Below are 22,358 nucleotides of genomic sequence, written 5' to 3'. Positions count from 1 at the left end.
TTTCAGGTACTATAGCAAGAAAACATGACAGCAGTCGGAAAACTCACAGATACAGAACTGCTGGGTCTCATCAGTCAGACAACACAAGGCTCACCAAATGTTGCTTTCTACAACAACCAAGAACATGAAGTTCCTGCTCAAGATAAGGTTAATGATGTTAAAGAGGAAAAGTTGAAAAAGACAAATGAACATCTAACACCTGCACTTGAGCTGGAAGCTGAAAGGCCTGACGTGCAAGCAGACACATTGACACTTTCAGATGCACAGTCTCATGCGAAAAATTCATCAGCAGATTTCAATTTAGAATTGTCACAGTCTGTTTTACAGTCTAGTTTGATTGTTCCACATAAGTCTGAAACTGTGTCTTTCTTACAAGCAGGGACACAGTCTGATTTAACATTTCCTGTTCTGACTGTGTCCCAGTCAGAATTTAACACTGGAAATTCCTTAAGAGCAGATACACAGTCTGTTTCAGCTGCAATTGAGACAGTGTCATCAGCTAAGGATGTGACACAGTCAGCTGTAAATTCTCAAAAATCAACAGTATTGCATTTTCAGATGTCTTCTGAGTCTGGATCTCAGGTCAGTTCTTCTTCAATTAGACTGGTATCACCAACAGATATAAAATCACCGTCGTATAAATTAGATGCCGAACTTGTCTCCATGCTGTCACAAGAGGAAATTATAAATCTAGTCCACGAATATAGGACAGAAGTAGAAATTACCAAAAAGAAATTGGAAAGGAGTGAAAGGCAGCTTACAAAAGCCAATAACTACAATGATGTCCTGAGGAATATGGTAAATTAAACAGCAATCTTTATATTCAACATGACTTGTTAGTTAGTTATTAGGACACCTTGAGTTTCTTTTTTTTCTTAGAGGGAAAGAGGCCAGGCCTGTGATTTGGGGAAAAAATCTTGGTATTTGGGCAAAGGGGAAAGTTACTTTAAACTTTTATATTTGTTTTTCAACATTGTTCAACACTTACCTAAAATAAATGGGAAATGTTTAGTATGGTTTATTAATTATACTTAAAGAAGTTTCTTCTGTGTAAATAAGAGATTAAAGATTCTCTTTGTTCAACCGGTATCATTGTTACCAGTCACAAGAAACTGTATCAAGTTATATTTAAATGATTATTATTTACAGGTTGAAAAACTCAGTAGTGAAATACACCAAGTGAAGCATGGAAAAACCTGCAGTGTGCACGTGCAAGTGGATAAAGATGATTTTCTTGCCTATACCACAGGTAAAACTATTTTACAGCAAGCTTAGTTAAATTGAAAACAAAAAAATCTGTGATCGGATATTAGATAAAGACCAACTACAATGTACTCACGGTGCGCACCCTATATGGAATGCTTGGCATAAGTGTTAATACTGTTTTCAGTATTCTAACCAAACAACTTGCTATTACTTAGGTATTGTTAATCAAAATTAATAAAAGATTTACAATTATAAATAAATGTATGCTTAAATCAAAGCATCTCGATAATAGTCAAACCTGCAGTGTGCACGTGCAAGTAGATAAAGATGATTTTCTGGCCTATACCACACTCATGTAAAACTATACTTTACAGCTGGCTTAGATTACTGGAAACCATATTACTGAGACAATGTATGTATATATCACAGACAAGGTGGATTGCTTCTTTATATAGGGGAAAGCTTGGAAAAGCTCTCGCCACTACTGACTGATCAACCAGATCAGTATAAGGGTTTTTATCGAGTTATAGCTTTATTTTGCAAGAGCCAGATAAAAATCTTTTGCATCATTCTTAGACTAAAAGTATGCAAGGGTGGTAGTAAAATACCTTTTAAGACTGTACAATTTATGGTCATAAATGTATTTTTCCCATTGTAAAAATTGGGATGAGTTACAATTTGAAAAATGTCTGAAATCATTAGTCCTCTGCCTCTGATTCATGTGGGGAAGTTGGCAGTTACTTGCAGAGAACAGGTTTGTACTGGTACAGAATCCAGGAACACTGGTTAGGTTAACTGCCCGCCGTTATATGACTGAAATACTGTTGAAAAATGGTGTTAAACCCAAAACAAACAAACAAACAATTTGAAAAATTTTATGTTTAGAAATTCAAAAAAAATCATAGAAATGTTGCTTTTATGTTAGAGTTAGATATCCAGAATTTTTTTTAATAATTCTTCTACAAATAAAGGTAAAATTCAAAATATTTTGGTGTCCAGAGTGACCAGAATTTACAGATTGGAAAATACCCCATCAAAATTGTTTTTGTTTTTGTTTTGATGATGCATTTAGAATGAATATATTGTAACTGGCCTTGAACTTCTTAAGAATAATGTATAATCTCACCGGTATTGTCTTATATTTAAAAAGAAATCAAGGAAAACCCTTGTTATGGAACAAAATGTAGGTATGAGGAGCAAAATACTCTAGAGTCAGGCCTACACCACTCCTGGCTTGTGAAGCTTTTGTAGAAAGTAACTGGAGGCTGTGGTGTAAAATAACTATACTATATGAATAAACAAATACTGATAATATGTTTAACCTGATCATTTTTGTAAGACTTTGTGTATTCTGCAATGTATGTAGTCGAACATTTGCAGGATATAATATATGTATGGTTGAAATTAAAGCCTCTGTCTAGCACAGTAAGTTGACAGTTCTTAATGTGGGTGTTAAAGGGCATTTTTTTTAATCCCTCGTCATGAGTGGTGGGGGGGTTATAGGAATGGTCTCCATCCGTCCGTCAGTCTGTCTGTCCGTCCGTAACATTTCGTGTCAGCTCTGTATCTCCTAAACCCCTTGGAGGATTTTCATGAAACTTGGGTCAGATGATCACCTCATCAAGACGATGTGCAGAACCCATGAGTCAGCTATGTCGGCTCAAGGTCAAGGTCACAACTCAAGGTCAAAGTTTTGAGCCTTCCATTTCGTGTCCGCTCTATATCTCCTAAACCCCTTGGAGGATAATCATGAAACTTGGGTCAAATGATCACCTCATCAAGACGATATGCAAAACCCATGAGTCGGCTCAAGGTCAAGGTCACAACTCAAGGTCAAAGGTTTGAGCCTTCCATTTCATGTCCGCTCTGTATCTCCTAAACCCCTTGGAGGATAATCATGAAACTTGGGTCAAATGATCACCTCGTCAAGAGGATTTGCAGAACTTATGAGTCAGCCATGTTGGCTCAAGGTCAAGGTCACAACTCGAGGTCAAAGGTTTGAGCCTTGAATTTTGTGTCCACTCTATATCTCCTAAACCCATTGAAGGATAATCATCAAACTTGGGTCAAATGATCACCTTATCAAGACGATATGCAGAACGTATGAGTCAGCCATGTCGGCTCAAGTTCAAGGTCACAAGTCAAGGTCAAAGGTTTGGGCCTTCCATTTTGTGTCCGCTCTGTATCTCCTAAACCTCCTGGAAAAATTTCAAGAAACTTGGGTCAAATGATCACCTCATCAAGATGATGTGCAGAACTCATGAGTCAGCCTTGTCGGCTTAAGGTCAAGGTCACAACTCAGGGTCAAATGTTTTGCCTTCCATTTTGTGTCTGCTCTGTATCTCCTAAACCCCTTGAAGGATTTTCATGGAACTTGGGTCAATTAATCACCTCATCAAGATGATGTGCAGAACTCAGGAGTCAGCCTTGTTGGCTCAACTTCAAGGTCACAACTCAAGGTCAAAGGTTTGAACCTTCCATTTTATGTCTGCACTGTATCTCCCTAACCCCTTGAAGAATTTTAATATGACTTGGCTGTAATATTCCATTTATCAAGACAATGTGCAGAATTCAAAATTCACCCCTGCCAGCTTAAGGTCAAGATCACAACTTTATTGTTTAATGGTTCCACCCAATACCATAAACGCTTGCACTATCCATAACAATGGCGGGAGATATAGCTGTCTTTCAGACTGCCTTGTTAGAACAGACATAGTGTTATTTTTCTGTATTTAATTCTGTAATGCATTAAACAGGAAGAAATACAATGCCAAATTGGAACAATGAAGATGAACAAATTTCAATGCCAATGGAAACTAGTCAAACTCCTGAGGTGCCTGTGGTGGCTACATCTGAAAGAACCTCCACACAGCAAGTATGTTTCTCATAACTTGCTCTCAGTCATGGTTTTTAGATGCATTGGAGTCAAAATTGTAGCATCTAAATCCCATTGTATCTATAGAATTTCCAGATATAATATCTTTAAAATTTGTTTTCTGTCAGTTCATATTGACACAAAAAGTTGTATCTGTTGAAACCACAAAAAAATTTCGTTTTTAGCTCATCTGATTTTTTGAAAAAAAATGATGAGTTATTGTCATCACTTGAGCGGTTGTCGGCGTCGGCGTCGGCGTCGGCGTCGGCGTTGCCTGGTTAAGTTTTATGTTTAGGTCAGCTTTTCTCCTAAGCTATCAAAGCTATTGCTTTGAAACTTGGAATACTTGTTCACCATCATAAGCTGACCCTGTATAGCAAGAAACATAACTCCATCTTGCTTTTTGCAAGATTTATGGCCCCTTTTGTACTTAGAAAATATCAGATTTCTTGGTTAAGTTTTATGTTTAGGTCAACTTTTCTCCTAAACTATCAAAGCTATTGCTTTGAAACTTGGAATACTTGTTCACCATCATAAGCAGACCCTGTACATCAAGAAACATAACTCCATCTTGCTTTTTGCAAGATTTATTGCCCCTTTTGGACTTAGAAAATCAGTTTTCTTGGTTAAGTTTTATGTTTAGGTCAGCTTTTATCCTAAACTATCAAAGCTATTGCTTTAAAACTTGCAACACTTGTTCACCATCATAAGTTGACCCTGTATAGCAAGAAACATAACTCCGTCCTGCTTTTTGCAAGATTTATGGCCCCTTTTGGACTTAGAAAATATCAGATTTCTTGGTTAAGTTTTATGTTTAGGTCAACTTTTTCTCTTAAACTATCAAAGCTATTGCTTTGAAACTTGCAACACTTGTTCACCATCATAAGCTGACCCTGTACAGCAAGCAACATAACTCCATCCTGCTTTTTGCAATAATTATTGCCCCTTTTGGACTTAGAAAATCATTTTCTTGGTTGAGTATTATGTTTAAGTCAACTTTTCTCATAAACTATCAAAGCTATTGCTTTAAAACTTGCAACAGTTTTTCACCATCATAAGTGGACACTGTACATCAAGAAACATAACTCTATCCTGCTTTTTGCAAGAATGATGGCCCTTTTTAGACTTAGAAAATCATGGGTAGGACAATATTTCTATTACACAAAAAAAATCAGATGAGCGTCAGCACCCGCAAGGCGGTGCTCTTGTTACAATAATTGTACCCCCCGACAACAAAGTTGTAAGGGGGGGTATACTGGTTTCAGGTTGTCTGTCTGTCCGTCTGTCTGTCCGTAGACACAATCTTGTGCGCACCATCTCTCCTCATCCCCTTGACAGAATTTAATGAAACTTCACACAAGTCATCAGTAACAACAGTAGTTGTGCATGGGGCATGTTAGGTTCTTTCAGAAAAAAAAACTTGCAGAGTTATGGGACTTTGTTTTTTGTTACTATACTATATACATAGACACAATCTTGTGCGCACCATCTCTCCTCATCCGCTTGACACAATTTAATGAAACTTCACACAAGTGATCAGTAGCATCAGTAGTTGTGCATGGGGCATGTTAGGTTCTTTCAGAAAAAAAAATTGCAGAGTTAGGGGACTTTGTTTTTTGTTACTATACTATATACATAGACACAATCTTGTGCGCACCATCTCTCCTCATCCACTTGACACAATTAATGAAACTTCACACAAGTGAATCAGTACTACAGTAGTTGTGCATGGGCATGTTAGGTTTCTTTCAGAAAAAAAATTTGCAGAGTTATGGGACTTTGTTTTTTGTTACTAAACTATAACATAGGCACACCTTGGCGCACCATCTCTCCTCATCCCCTTGACACAATTTAATGAACCTTCACACAAGTGATCAGTAACAACAGTAGTTGTGCATGGGGCATGTTAGGTTCTTTTAACGACAAAAATTGCAGAGTTATGGGACTTTGTTTCTTGTTAACATGCTAAGTACATACAGTCTGCATATGCAGTTTTGTGTGCGCCTAATCTTCTGAACCCTTGCACACAATTTAATGAAACTTCACACAAGTAATCAGTGCCAACCCTAGTTGTGCATGGTGCATGTTATGTTCTTTAGATAAATTATTCTGCATAGTTATGGGATTTTTGTTTTTTTTTTACTAAACTGTATCATACGTCTATATACAACAGTCAACATAATTATGCAACTTGTGTGCATCAAATTGCAATGTACTGTGTCAGTGCATGTGGGGGGTACATTCATCACCTTTAGTGATAGCTCTAGTTACGATTTAATTTAGCAGTATGACTAAAAACATATGAGAAACTAAAAAAGCATACATTACTGGCTAGTTTACAGACATTGTGGTTTATCTCTATTTCTAGCCTGGAGTAGAGATGGAGACAGTATCAATTGCTGACAGTATCAAGCAGGCTGCGGAAGCTGCTGTACAACAACAACAGGCTGATATGTTACACGACCAAGGTTACGTGTATGATGAACATTCTGGACTCTATTACCATTCAGCCACTGGCTATTACTATGATCAGGTTAGTTTCATACAGGGGTCAAATTTAACAATAGTTTCTACTAGCTGAAATTAGCTAGTGCCCTTTTTGATCACTAGCTAAAATGAAAAGCTACCGGCTAACGTTAATAATATTTAATTACTCTATTAATATTTTACTGGCAAAATCTTACTGATTGATCACTATTAGTAGCAAGTCACAAACAAAAATATTTTCTATTAGCTTAAAATAGCTTGTGCCATTTTTGTTGAACAATAAAATGTCATAAACATAAATGATAACATTCCTTTCATGAAGAAAACTGTTTACCTTCAAAACAATTAAACTTTATTAAAGCTCTGAAGACATTTGCTTGTTATATTATTGACTAGTTGAAATTAGCTAGTACATTTCAAACCCACTAGCTATTTTAAAATTACACTAGCATTTAGCTTGTATGCTTGTCTAAAGTTGAACCATGTCGTAGATGATATGGAAAGAGTTAAACATGTTTAGCTTAGACTAAATGAAGAATAGGTAAAACGGTGGTATTTACACGTTCGTCTGCATCCTCGCCCCTATTTACATAACTTTAAACATTTATTTGCTTTGATGATTTGACATGTAATGCATAATTCTATTTATTTTGCATTTTACAAAGTTATGCCCTTTGTTTAATTTTATGATTCATTTGTAACATTATTCAGTGGCATCATTTATTAACCAGGTTTTTGTAGAAAACCAGTTATTAGGTTGGGGTATGTTGTCGGGCGGGCGTGCGTCAAACTTGGTTTCCGCACAATAACTTTAGTTTGGAACAAGCTATAGACACCAAACTTGGCCTGTAGATAGATGGTAAGGAGACAAAGGTTGCGATTGCATTTGGGTCAAGGTCAAGGTTGCTGTTGCTAAAAATAGAAAAATTGGTTTCCTCACAGTAACTTTAGTTTGCATTGATGTATTGAAATTAAACTTGGCCTATAGGTAGCTTATAGAAAAACCAAGGTTGGGATTATATATGGGGTCATTGGGATCAAGTTCAAGGTCAGGATAACTTATTTAATCTTCACACTTAGAAAAATCATGGTGCGCAGTAGTCTGGAGTGTTGGGCCAAAAGTTACATTTTAGCTTTTTAGTCAGTGGGACGGAAGGGCATTGGTTCAAATCCTACTGAGATCCAAAAAAAATTTTTCTTTCTTTTTAGCTCACCTGTCACAAAGTGACAAGGTGAGCTTTTGTGATTGCGCGGCGTCCGTCGTCCGTCGTCCGTGCGTGCGTGCGTGCGTAAATTTTTGCTTGTGACCACTCTAGAGGTCACATTTTTCATGGGATCTTTATGAAAGTTGGTCAGAATGTTCACCTTGATGATATCTAGGTCAAGTTCGAAACTGGGTCACGTGCCATCAAAAACTAGGTCAATAGGTCAAAAAATAGAAAACCTTGTGACCTCTCTAGAGGCCATATATTTCACAAGATCTTCATGAAAATTGGTCAGAATGTTCACCTTGATGATATCTAGGTCAGGTTCGAAACTGGGTCACGTGGGGTCAAAAACTAGGTCAGTAGGTCTAAAAATAGAAAAAGCTTGTGACCTCTTTAGAGGCCATATTTTTCATGAGATCTTCATGAATATTGGTCAGAATGTGCAACTTGATGATATCTAGGTCAAGTTCAAAACTGGGCCCAACGTGGGGTCAAAAAGTGGGTCATTAGGTCTAAAAAATAGAAAAACTATTTGACCTCTCTAGAGGCCATATTTTCTCAATGGATCTTCATGAAAATTAATCAGAATGTTCACCTTGATGATATCTAGGTCAAGTTCGAAACTGGGTCACGTGGGGGTAAAAACTAGGCCCAGTAGATCTAAAAATAGAAAAACCTTGTGACCTATCTAAGGCCATTTTTTTTCATGAGATCTTCATGAATATTGGTCGAATGTTCACCTTGATGATATCTAGGTCAAGTTCGATACTGGGTCATGTTGGATCAAAAACTAGGTCAGTAGGTCTAAAAAAAGAAAAAACCTTGTGACCTCTCTAGAGGCCATATTTCTCAATGGATCTTCATGAAAATTGGCAGAATGTTCATCTTAAATGATATCTAGGTCAAGTTCGAAACTGGGTCACGTGCGGTCAAAAACTAGGTCAGTAGGTCTAAAAATAGAAAAACCTTGTGACCTCTCTTGAGGCCATATTTTTCAATGGATCTTCAGGAAAATTGGTCAGAATGTTTACCTTTGATGATATCTAGATCAAGTTCGAAACTGGGTCACGTGGGGTTAAAACTAGGTCAATAGATCTGAAAATAGAAAAACCTTGTGACCTCTCTAGAGGCCATATTTTTCATGAGATCTTCATGAATATTGGTCAGAATGTTCACCTTGATGATATCTAGGTCAGGTTTGAAACTGGGTCACGTGGGGTCAAAAACTAGGTCAGTAGGTCTAAAAATAGAAAAACCTTGTGACCTCTCTAGAGGCCATATTTCTCAATGGATCTTCATGAAAACTGGTGAGAATGTTCAGCTTGATGATATCTAGGACAGGTTCGTAACTGGTTAAGGATAACATGGTGTAATGGCCATATTTCATATCTTGTAACTGGATGGTAAAATTTAAATGAAATTTGGTCACTTTATAGACATTAAAAATTTAAAAACTTTCACCGAGAGATTTTTAAAATTTTATCATTTTTGGGGGAGATAATCGGTATTGAAGTTAACATTTATGCCTATGGGAAATATATAATATTCTTTGATTATGAGAATCTTAACATGAGTTTTCGAGAAACTTTTGCGGTAAAAGCTGCATTATATGATTCTGATTCAAATATAAAACAAAATCAAAATTCCCCGTAGGGAAAAGGAAAAATCATATTTTCTAGTTTCTGGGGAGATAACTCATGAACTCTAAACTTATCAGGGAGGTAATCTAAAGAAAATTTTTGAAAACTCTGTCACTATATAACTTATCAATATGCACCTTATTTCTATCGTTTGACATTTTTAAAGCTTATATTATCAAGTTGTATGTACACTTTTGGTGAAATTGTGGCCTATTACACCATGTTATCCTTAATGTGCAGTCAAAAACTAGGTCAGTAGGTCAAAAAATAGACAAACCTTGTGACCTCTCTAGAGGCCATATTTTTCACGAGATCTTCATGAAAATTGGTGAGAATGTTCACCTTGATGATATCTAGGTCAAGTTTAAAGTGGGTCACGTGCCTTCAAAAACTAGGTCATTAGGTCAAATAATAGAAAAAGCTTGTGACCTCTCTAGAGGCCATATTTTTCAATGGATCTTCATGGAAGTTGGTCAGAATTTTTTATCTTGATGATATCTAGGTCACATGTGCTCAAAAACTAGGTGACTATGTCAAATAATAGAAATAACGACGTCATACTCAGTTCAACACTGGGTCATGTGGTGATAGGTGAGCGATTCAGGACCATCATGGTCCTCTTGTTTTCTTTTTTTTTTTAGTGATAAAAAGGTCATTTGAATGCCATTTGGTCAAGGTCATGGTCACAGTTACTAAAAATAGATTTTTTCTCTGAAAAAAAAGATTTTTTTTCTCAGTGTGATCATCAGAAAGGTGGTTTCCGCTTTATAATTTTAGTTTGGACTAACTTACTGCCACCAAACTTTTTGTATAGCACTGAAAAATTAGCTTTGAATGATATTTGGGGTCACTGTTACTAAAAATAGAAAAATGGCTTTAGTTTGGGTACACTTATTGTCAGTATACATTGTGTGTAGATAGCTTTTATCAAACACAAAAGGTTGGGAATGTATTTGAGGTCACTTGGATCAGGGTCAAGATCAATGTAACTAAAAATAGAAAAATGAGGTCATATTTGAAATAAAAACTAGATTTTTGTGCTGTGGAATGTAAGGGTGTCGGTTCAAATCTCACTGAGATCCAAAACATTTTTTTTCTTTTTACGTTTTTTTTTTGTTACAAAAAGGTCATTTTAATGCCATTGGGTAACTAAAAGTACAAAAATATGGTCGTAGTTATAATAAAAAATGTATGTATATAATAGAATATGACCATTTTTAGCTCACCAGAGTACAAAATGCTCGAGGTGAGATATTGTGACCGGTCATTGTCCGGCATCCGTCGGTGTGCGTCGTGTGTCGTGCATTGTGTGTCAACATTTGCCTTGTTAACACTCTAGAAGTTACATTTGTAACCCAATCTTAATGAAACTTAGTCAGAATGTTACCCTCAATAAATTCTTGGACGAGTTCGATATTGGGTCTTCTGGGGTCAAAAACTAGGTAACTAGGTCAGATCAAAGGAAAAGCTTGTTAAGACTCTAGAGGTCACAATTTTGGCCCAATCTTAATGAAACTTGGTCAGAATCTTTCCCTCAATAAAATCTTGAAAGATTTTTATATTGGGTCATCTGGGGTCAAAAACTAGGTCACCAGGTCAAATCAAAGGAAAAGCTTGTTAACACTCTAGAGGTCACAATTTTAGCCCAATCTTAATGAAACTTGGTCAGAATGTTCCTCTCAGTAAAATCTTGAACGAGTTTGATATTTGGTATCTGGGGTCAAAAATGATGTCACAAGGTCAAGTCAAAGGAAAAGCTAGTTAACACTGTAGAGGCCACATTTATGACCATATCTTAATGAAACTTGGTCAGAATGTTGATCTTGATGATCTATAGGTCAAGTTTAAGTCTGGGTCAGGTGGGTCAAAAACTAGGTCACTAGATCAGATCAAAGGAAAAGCTTGTTAACACTCTAGAGGTCACAATTTTGGTCCAATCATCTGGGGTCAAAAACTAGGTCACCAGGTCAAATCAAAGGAAAAGCTTGTTAACACTCTAGAGGTCACAATTTTGGCCCAATCTTAATGAAACTTGATCAGAATGTTACCCTCAATAAGATCTTGGATGAGTTTAATATTGGGTCATCTGGGATCAAAAACTAGGCCACCAGGTCAAATCAAAGGAAAAGGTTGCTAACACTGTAGAGGCCACATTTATGACTGTATCTTCATGAGTCTTGGTCAGAATGTTAATCTTGATGGTCTCAAGGTCCAGTTTGAATCTGTGTCATGTAGGATCAAAAACTAGGTCACTAGGTCAAATCAAAGGAAAAGCTAGTTAACACTGTAGAGGCCACATTTATGACCATATCTTAATCAATCTCTGCCTGCTCCACCACCAACAGCTGAAAAAGTCGCCATATTACCTAAATTATATAGATGTAGAGGATATTTGTTTGTTTTGAGTGATTATGGAATATATCTCACTGAGAAGTGAGAAAATTTCAAATATTTTCATGAGCGCATAGCGCGAGTGAAAATGTGAACATTTTCTCACTTTGAGGTGAGATATTCCATATTCAAGAAAAAACAAACAAATTTTCTTTTTATTTTATGCTTAATTACATTGAGATATGCATTTTGCAACAAATTTTAATCTCAGTGCGGGGAACAGACGGGCATAAACATACATGATGTCAGGCATGTTGTGACGTTAGAAAGACGCACACGACATAAAGTTCCATTTTGTTTTATTTCTTGCTGCATAACGTTATGAACTTCTCTTTAAGTAAAATATTTGAATTGAGAAATATACTATAACGAACGAAGTGCGGTTACGCTTTTCATCCTGTTTTAAGCAAATGATTTGAAATTTATACACAATGTACAAGTAGATCGGCAAAGCTATAGGCCTACAATGAGTGATATGCAGTAAGTGATAAGAATTATATCTCACTGATAAAACAGTATTTCATTAGTTAGCATAAAATAAATGACTCTTAAATCTAACACAAAAAACTCCTTACATGCTAGAAACTTCAAGTAGCTTATGAACATTCATTCTGTGACATCATACTAAAATTACCCTGCTGTAACATTGTGGTATTCTGTGTTGTCTATTAATAAAATATATTTTAAAAAGTAAAAGCTGACCACATCTATTTGCTAGCCTATATGTATAGACTGTGTTTGCAGACCCAAAGGCTCGGAGATCGAATCTCATTCACACACCTCCTCCAAATAAATGTTGGACATTTTAAGGTTTTGGAGAGTAGTGCAAGATACAGAAGATGACTGGGGTCTTACCACTGTACCCTTGTGTCCACTGTGGCACTTTGCAAGTCTGCAGGCTTATATAGTTACAGCATTCCATATGGCATAATTTAAGAAGTTTTTGCATGTTTTCTCTTAAAATTAGCTGCAGTGCACTATTATGACATTAATTTTTTTGATGTTTAACTTCATTTCAGCACAAGTCATTGTTTTATGATCCGAAGTCTGGTATCTACTATTACTTTGATTATGACACTGGAGAATACTTGTTCCACTCGCAGATTGAACTTACATCACAGGTAATACAGTATTGTATGTATATCTGTATATTTCTCCTTCTAACATAGCTCAGTTTGATTGCCAGTTAAACAAAGAAGAAAGTCAAGCTCTTTATATTCTGCGACAACGGTTGACTGTTAAGAGAGTGTTAGGATGTCAATTATGACGTCAAATTGCAGCATGACGTCTGGTTCATTACTACTCTAATAAATGATAAATAAGACAACAAACCACTCTAACGCATTGATTATTTGTTAAAGTTATGAGTCTTTAATCAATTTATGTGACAGTTACCAAGTTTTTTTTTACCAGGAGGGGAAGGGGTCAGGCCTGTGATTTTGGGGAAAAAATAGCTCGGTATTTGGGCAAAGGGGAATAAAAAACCTGATGTAAAGTCAATTTTTGGGGAAAACTGCATGATTTTAAAGAAATTTTCTGATTGGAAGGGGCCTATTAACGGCCCCTATTATGAAGAAAAAAAACAAAAAAAAACTGGTTACATTTATGGATAGACTTGAACCATAGTTCTGTAGAACAATTATCATTTAACACATCTACTTTTATCAGTTAGCTTAAAAAAACTTGTCCTTTGTCAATACTGGATTTCCTTATCTGATAGGTATAAGTTGCAAAATATAATTTTGATGTATAAAAGAAGGCATTGAATATTACCAAGCTATTTAATAGACATTATCTAGCCTTTAGTTAGTGAATCCAGGTCATATAACATGTAATAATGATAACCATGTGACTGTAGCACAATGTATAGAAATATTCTCAAAATCTGTCAATTTGAAAGCCTCATCAGTTAAACTATGGAATTGATTAGAACCATGTACTGTTTTGATTTGGAGTTCATTTGAAACATCACATTTTAGATAATAACATATTATGATGTTCATTGAGATAAAGTGTTGCCATGTCATAATATACTGCAATACAAAATCTCTGACAATACCTATCTTTTGATACAGTTCTTGAGTCCATAGTCCTATACGATTTCAAATGACTCTGTCAACTGTTTAGCTGGGATTATACAGAGTAGTTTTATGAAGGAATGCAACAGTGAGATTGGGAGATTTTGTCCTTCATTTTTTGAAACATGTTTACAGACAACTGAGCAGTCAGCAGTCAAGGTAGATGTTCCGGCTGAGAAGAAAAAGTTGACAAAAACACCAAAGAAGAATAGAAGCAGAGAAAGATATTCATCTGGTGAAAATGTAAGAAGTGTAGATTTCATGGTAACCTTTTGGTGGTGATGCTAGTAGTATGTGCAAGTATTGGTGCAGAGTAATTCTTTGATAGCAGGGTCTAAAGTTATAAAACACGAGTTTAGAGAGCAAAGACAAATCTCCAGTGTCTGGTTGTTTAAGAATTGACCAATGACAAAGCTGCATTTGAACACATGTCTGCAATCTTTAACCCAGTATTAACTGGTAGCATCAAAGAAAACATTTCATCAAATGCTAACATTTTATCAAATGGTAAGGCTTTTATTAGTCCCCTACCGGTGGATCACTGGAGAGGACTACAGAAATGCCCTCCGTCCATCCGTCTTTCTGTCCGTCAGCAAATCTGGATCCTGCGATAACCCAAAAAGTATCCAAGCTAGGTTCATAAAAATGTGAATAGAGGGCAATATGTAGATTATGCACGTACATGACTTATGCTTGAAGGTCAGAGGTCATTGTCACTATTGAACGTCAAGTAAAAATTATTTCTGCTCCATAACTTTTATATGCATTGATGGATTATCTTAGTGCTACACACCAATGTTCACCATGATGAGTCAATATGTCAACACATGATCTGTGTTTGTCAGTTAAAGGTCAAGATCATTATTCAAGGTCAAGTAAAAAAGTTTCTGCTCCACTACTTCTAATTGCATTGAAGTATTTTTAGTACTACACAGAAATGTTCCCCATGATTAGACAATGTGTCGTGCATATGACCCATGGTTGTCGGTCAAAGGCCAAGGTCACTATTGAAGGTCAAGTAAAATTGTTTTTTGACTGGTACAGGACTTCTGTATTGCCACTGCAATACATGTTCTCTTGTTTTCTAGGCTAAGCCCATCTTAAAGCTGTGATTGGTCCTGTGTGACAAACTTTTTTATTCATAATATATAATCCTGTATTAGCAAAATACTTTTTTAATAATTAAGAGGTTGAGGTTTCATACTTTATTAGTTGGACTGTTTGAAGAACAGGTAGAGCTGTTGGACTCACCCATGCATTGGCGTGGACCATTTAGTTAAGTTTTTGCATGTAAGCTGGCATCTCAGTAATCACTTCAGAGAATGGATTGAATCTTCACACACTTATTCACTTTGATAAACTGACTTACATTCATTGCACAGGTTCTATAACACTATTTTGTTTTTAATTTTTGATTTTACAAAATTATGTCCTTTTTTCGACTTTCGAGCAAGTTTTGGTTAAGTTTTTGTGTGTAAGCTGGTATCGCAGTACCCACTAATCGAAATGGATTGAAACTTCACACACTTGGTCACTGTGAAGGTCTGACAAACATTGCTTGGGGTTCATAACTTTACTTTGCATTTTTACAATATTGTGTCCCTTTTTCCACTTTCACATTCATTCAGTTGACAAGACTGTTGAATAGTCAAGTATTGCTGTCCTCTGACAGCTTTTGTTGGTACAGGTCTGAACAAAGTCTACAAGCAAACTATATCTACTGTTCTTATCTTGATAAACATTCACATATAAGGGGGAGCAATACATACAATTTAAATATATGGAATCACATAGAATTATCTCTCTTACCTTGCATTTTTTGAAAAAGAAAAAAGAAAAACAGTATTGTGACTGAGTTTAAATGAAAGTCACTTATAGAATATGTGCATAGTTAAATTTGCATAGGACTTTTAATGTGACTCGGTCAGAACGTTTGTTTATAATATTCTAGGATACTTTGTAACAGGGTCACATGGATAAAACACTTAAAATGCCACTATGTCAGATCATAGTAAAACTTTGTTACTGATATGCCTGATTATCAAGAAATGTGATCAGAATGTTTGTCTCTTTTGTCCTGTTTACAATAATTATTACAAAAAAACTGAAAGCACATTTAAATAAGTTTGAAAATTACTGTAGCATTTCAGATTTTTATGGATACATTGCCTAATGGTATCTTGTCTTTCTGTTTATTCTCAGAGTAACAGAATGGAGGAAGGAATGATGAGCCAAGTTTTGTCAGGAATGGAAGACTTGAAGATTTCCCAGTATGCAAGAAATGCAAGAAAACACGCCTTAGGTAAATACAGTCAGTCTGGCAATGTTGACGTGGATTCATTTTATTGCAGATTTTCAAAAACCGGAAGGAAAGAAGAAGGGCTGAACAAGAGTATCGATCTAAACAAAGAAGACAACATAGAGATGATAGGTATGGACAAAGTGATAAAAGAGAGAGGGGTAGAAAAAGAAGAAGACGTAACGATCATACTGACAGTGGTGATAGTGATCGAAGGAGAGATCGAAGGTCAGTGAAATCACATGACAGAGATAAAATAAGGAAAACTAGGACAAGTAGAAATAGGTCTGAGAGAAAACATGAACACAGAAAGGATGGTAAAGCATCAAAGTCACATATAGAAGAACGTAGTGTTCAAAATATAGATGATGATCAAGTTAAAAAGTCCAAAGTTGATAATAAGGGCAAAAGAACAAAATGCGAAAGGTCAATAGTTCATAAACATAAATCCAGATCAAAGAGTGAGGAAAATACAGAATTCCTTGAAAAGGACAAACATGATACAGAAATCACGCAACCTGGAGATTTAGAAAGTTCCCTTGGTAACAGTCAAGTTAAAAGGGAAGCTTCTGATCATACAAATAGTGCTGATGAATATGAACTTGAATCTGAAAATGAATTGATGATTGTTGAAGATGAAAATGAGGGTATATACTGTGAGGTAAAAAGTAATGGAGAAGACGATGATGTAATTCATGAAGGACAGAGAACGGCATTTGAAATGGAAAACAAAAACGAAGGCTTACATAGTAGAAATGAAAAATCAAGAAGATACTCACATAGAGGGAGTAGGTCAGAAAGAAGAAGACATCATCACAAGAAGGAGAGTCGAGAGATATATAAGAGCAAATCGAGTCATAGTGAGGACAGTGCAAGTGAGATAGAATCAGGGGAGTTAAGTGATACTGATTCTGATCACGCCAGTTTCAGTAAGAGTTGCAGTTCTTACCTCAGTATATCTAGTGGAGAAGAACTGTATGTTGATCTTGTTGAGGATGATGAGCATCAAGCAGAAACAGGTTTGATCCACCTTTTCCTTAACAAGAATTTTACCTTTTTTAAAAAGATATGATAAGGTTGTTATAACAGTGATGTATTAGGCTCACAAGTGGATTTTGCCTGGCAGCTTGGCAAAATCCACTAGAGCTGAATAGACCATTGCAGATCAAGGCACTGCTTTCTTGACCCTTCAGTTATATACAAGTACTAGTATTTGGTGTTAGATCAGCCAATTAGGCAAATAAGACTGAAAACCCGTTTGAAACTGTGGACTTTTTGATTCATGGAATGTTGAGACTATCTTTCTGATCTCATATTTGGCATGAAAACTAGAGAAAGTATTCCAACCATTGCATATTATTCCATATCGAATAGGAGTTGAATAAAGGGTTTGTATTTGTTTGTGAAGTAAGTGTTGCACTTCAGACAGAAAAATCGTAAGTGTAAAGAGATAAAAAGCAATACTATTGATACTATACATCATTCTTATTAAGAACTATGAAGTTTGCCTACTAAGCTCAATGGTTTTGGGTTTGATCCACAGATGAGGCATCTTTCTCTGTGATGACTTTATAAAAAACATTTATCTGGTCGTTTTGTCCTGCACCTCAGATTTATGAGGATAAGTTTGCATTTACTTGCGGAGAAAAGTTTGGTACTGGAATGGAACCCAGGAATACTAGTTAGAAGAACTGCCCATCATTACATATTTAAAATGCTGTTGGTAAATGGTGATAAACGTAAAACAAGCAAAAGAATTCTTGGGTTATTAGAATCTTTTTAGATTTTCAAAATATGTTTTGAATTGATTTCCGCAGGCAAATAACCTCTTAATCATGTTTGAAATTATATCAAAGCATGGTTCTGCCATATATCATTTCATAATTTGACAATAATTAGGGTATGTCACATTCTATGTTAAATTATGTCTCCTGTAGTTAGTAATACTAAGTCTTGGCAAGGAATTGCCAAACTTTAAGACTGTCTGATATACAGCACTATTGTACTACAAAATCTCTTAACATTTGTACAAATTAATTTGCACTTCTCTTCATCTATATTTAAGGTAACTGAGGAACTTTAATTATACCCCCACCAAACATGTTTGGGGAGAGGAGCTATATAGGAGTCAGTTTTGTCACGTCACGTTGCGTCCCGTCCCGTCGTGTCGCGTCCCATCCCAAAATCTATATCTCAGTTATTACAAAATGGATTTGATTCAAACTTCAAATAGTTGTCCCACCTTATCACCCACATCATGTGACACAAGGTGCATAACTCTGACACCAATTTTTCATGAATTATGCCCCCTTTTACTTAGAATTTAAGTTTAATTTTGATGCATTTTCACTATAATCTCAGTTATTACAAAATGGATTTGATTCAAACTTAAAATAGATGTTTCTCCTTATCACCCACATCATGTGACACAAGGTGCATAACTCTGACACCAATTTTTCATGAATTATGCCCCCTTTTACTTACAATTTAAGGTTAATTTTGATATATTTTCACCATATCTCACTTATTACAAAATAGATTTGATTCAAACTTAAACTTGATGTTCCGCCTTATTACCCACATCATGTGACACAAGGTGCATAACTCTGACACTAATTTTTCATGAATTATGCCCCCTTTTACTTAGTTTTTAAGGTTAATTTTGATGCATTTTCACTATATCTCAGTACTAAATGGATTTGATTCAAACTTAAAATAGATGTTCCACCTTATCACCCACATCATATTACACAAGGTGCATAACTCTGACACCAATTTTTCATCAATTATGCCTGCTTTTACTTAGAATTTAAGGTTAATTTTGATGCATTTTCACTATATCTCAGTTGTTATGAAATTAATTTGTTTCAAACTTGAAGTAGTGGTTCCATATCATCACCCACATCATATGACACAAGGTGCATAACTCTTGCACCAAAATTTTCTAATTATGCCCCCTTTTTTGCTTAGAATTATACTTATATAGTGTTTTGGGTACACTTTATCTGTACCTCTCTTATTATTTGATATTTTTTTAACCAGACTCAAACCCATTGTCAATATTCATCCACCATTGGGGTCATTAAACACTCCAGTGACAGTTCCTTGACAGATTTAAATGTTTTGGTACGCAGTATAACATCATAAAATACAGGTAAAGTTCGACTTTGGCTACAAACCCCAATTTTAAAATGTATTATGGCCCCTTTTTCCCAAATTAAAATTTGTCAAACCCCATGGTTGCCGGACAGTAACTCACAAAAGGCTTGACGATTTAGATAAATTTTTGGGACACATGTGTAACTCATGAAATACAGGTCAAGTTCGATTTAAATTGCCTCTTCTTGTGGCCATGTTCTTTCTTATGGTTGCCATATTCTGTGACAAGACCGTATTGTGGGGATATTCGTCACTCCTGTGACAGTTCTAGCTTTGTTTATATCTAATTGTATTCAGATCTATATCGACATTTTGCTCTTTTTTTACATTGTTTTTGTACTTTACAACATATTTTTATTATTATATTTGTTTTGTTATTAAGTTTAATAACAAAGGCAGGGCCGAATGGTTAAGATCACTGAATTTTAATGACTTGCCCTTTACTGCTGTATATTCAGCTCCTCACTTTGAACGAAGAATTCTTCCAGGTTAGATCTGTCTCCACCATAAAAAGATGGAAAGTTGCCATATAACCAGACTTATGATAAAACCAAACAGAATAATGTCAAGTGAAGGGCATGTTACAAAACACAAATCTTTATGAAATTTTGAAGAGACATTTATTTTACAGAAGAAAAGACTGAGTTGCGTAAATATTAAAACAAAATTATTTGTCATCAGGATTTGATAATGATGTTTAAGAAGCTACAGAAATTTTCTATTTTACAGAGGTTGCTGGGAGTTACCCGCCTTGTATACGTGTAATGGTGACAGAGTCTGAATATCTGCAGATAGGAACATTATACATTGTAACCTGTACAGGAGCAAAAATTGGACGTGAAAACTGTGATATCTGTGTACCTGATGTAAATGTTAGCAAGGTAAAGTTTTAGATTTTTAGCTCACCTGTCACAAAGTGACAAGGTGAGCTTTTGTGATCGCGCGGGGTCCGTCGTCCGTGCGTCCGTCCCTGCGTCCGTCCGTAACTTTTGCTTGTGACCACTCTAGAGGGCACAATTTTTCATGGGATCTTTAAGAAAGTTGGTCCCGAATGTTCATCTTTATGATATCTAGGTCAAGTTCGAACTGGGTCACGTGCCGTCAAAAACTAGTCAGTAGGTCTAAAAATAGAAAAACCCTTTTGACCTCTCTAGAGGCCATAATTTTCAATGGATCTTCATGAAAATTGGTCAGAAGTTCACTTGATGATATCTAGGTCAAGTTTGAAACTGGGTCACGTGCGGTCAAAAACTAGGTCAGTAGGTCTAAAAATAGAAAAACCTTGTGACCTCTCTAGAGGCCATAATTTCACAAGATCTTCATGAAAATTGGTCAAACGTTCACCTTGATGATATCTAGGTCAAGTTCGAAACTGGGTCACGTGCCTTCAAAAACTAGGTCCCGAAAGGTCAAATAATAGAAAAACCTTGTTTACCTCTTTAAAGGCCATATTTTTCATGGGTCTGTTGAAAGTTGGTCTGAATGTTCCCTCTTGATGATATCTAAAGGGCAAGTTCGAAAGTGGGTCACGTGCCATCAAAAACTAGTCATAGGGCAAAAAATAGAAAACCTTGTGACCTTTCTAGAGGCCATATATTTCACAAGACTTCATGAAAATTGGTCAGAACGTTCACCTTGATGATATCTAGGTCAAGTTCGAAACTGGGTCACGTGCCATCAAAAACTAGGTCATTTGTCAATAAAGAAAAACCTTGTGACCTCTCTAAGGCCCTATTTTTCATGGATCTGTGTGAAAAATGGTCTGAATGGTCATCTTGATGATATCTAGGTCAAGTTCAAAACTGGTCACGTGCGGTTAAAAACTAGGGCAGTAGTCAAAAATAAAAAACCTTGTGACCTCTCTAGAGGCCAAATTTTTCCCTGAAATCTTCATGAAAATTTTGTCAGAATGTCACCTTGATGATATCTAAGTCAAATTTTGAAAAATGGGTCACGTGGGCCCTCAAAAACTAGTTCAGTAGGGCAAATAATAGAGAAACCTTGTGACCTAACTGAGGCCATATTTTCCATGGGATCTGTATGAAAGTTGGTCTGAATGTTCATTTTGATGATATCTAGGTCAAATTTTGAAAGTGGGTCACGTGCCGTCAAAAACTAGGTCAGTAGGTCAAATAATAAAAAAACCTTTGTGACCTTTTCTAAAGGCCATATTTTTCAATGGGTCTTTATGAAAGTTGGTCTGAATGTTTTATCTTGATGATAAACTAGGTCAAAATTTGAAACAGGGTCATGTGCGGTCAAAACAGGTCAGTAGGGCTAAAAATAGAAAAACCTTGTGACCTCTCCCAGAGGCCTACTTGTAATGGATTTTTCATAAAAATTGGTCAGAATGTTCACCTTGATGATATCTAAAAGTCAAGTTCGAAAGTGGGTCACGTGCCTTCAAAAAGTAGGTCAGTAGGGTCAAATAATGAAAAAACTTGTGACCCTCTAAAGGCCATATTTTTCATGGGATCTGTATGAAAGTTGGTCTGAATGTTTATCTTGATGATATCTAGGTCAAGTTTGAAACTGGGTCAACTGCGATCAAAAACTAGGTCAGTAGGTCTTGAAATAGAAAAACCTTGTGACCTCTCTAGAGGCCATACCCTTGAATGGATCTTCATGAAAATTGGTCAGAATGTTCACCTTGATGATATCTAGGTCAAGTTTGAAACCGGGTCACGTGCCTTAAAAAACTAGGTCAATAGGTCAAATAATAGAAAAACCTTGTGACCTCTCTAGAGACCATATTTTTCAATGGATCTTCATGAAAATTGGTCAGAATTTTTATCTTTATAATATCTAGGTCAAGTTCAAAACTGGGTCACATGAGCTCAAAAACTAGGTCACTATGTCAAATAATAGAAAAAACGACGTCATACTCAAAACTGGATCATATGGGAAGAGGTGAGCGATTCAGGACCATCATGGTCCTCTTGTTTCAGTTAACAGTAATGGTTGACTTCCATTCACTTATTTAGTGAGAAGGAGCTAGCTGTTTCAGCCAATAAA

At 35.9% G+C, this 22,358-nt stretch overlaps 1 protein-coding gene across 5 annotated transcripts in view; it reads left to right on the top strand.

Annotated features, from left to right (window-relative positions):
• LOC123566008 (angiogenic factor with G patch and FHA domains 1-like) overlaps window positions 1-22,358 on the top strand; it is a 59,239-nt gene that overhangs the window by 10,706 nt on the left and 26,175 nt on the right. For 4 of the 5 annotated variants that reach the window (XM_045359822.2, XM_045359823.2, XM_045359824.2 and 1 more), the window contains exons 3-10: window positions 7-798; window positions 1,150-1,249; window positions 3,963-4,081; window positions 6,450-6,614; window positions 12,827-12,928; window positions 14,021-14,128; window positions 16,237-17,203; window positions 20,073-20,224. In XM_045359822.2, the coding sequence (XP_045215757.2) occupies window positions 25-798; window positions 1,150-1,249; window positions 3,963-4,081; window positions 6,450-6,614; window positions 12,827-12,928; window positions 14,021-14,128; window positions 16,237-17,203; window positions 20,073-20,224 (2,487 nt within the window). In that variant the 5' untranslated portion in view covers window positions 7-24. Of the gene's footprint in view, window positions 1-6; window positions 799-1,149; window positions 1,250-3,962; window positions 4,082-6,449; window positions 6,615-12,826; window positions 12,929-14,020; window positions 14,129-16,087; window positions 16,188-16,236; window positions 17,204-20,072; window positions 20,225-22,358 lie in introns of all 5 variants that reach the window. The other variant, XM_045359825.2, reaches the window with a different exon arrangement.

Source organism: Mercenaria mercenaria, chromosome 8 (assembly GCF_021730395.1).
Source record: "Mercenaria mercenaria strain notata chromosome 8, MADL_Memer_1, whole genome shotgun sequence".
NCBI lineage: Eukaryota > Metazoa > Mollusca > Bivalvia > Venerida > Veneridae > Mercenaria > Mercenaria mercenaria.
The sequence above is the reverse complement of the archived record's forward strand: the minus strand, read 5'-3'. Positions and strand labels throughout refer to the sequence as shown.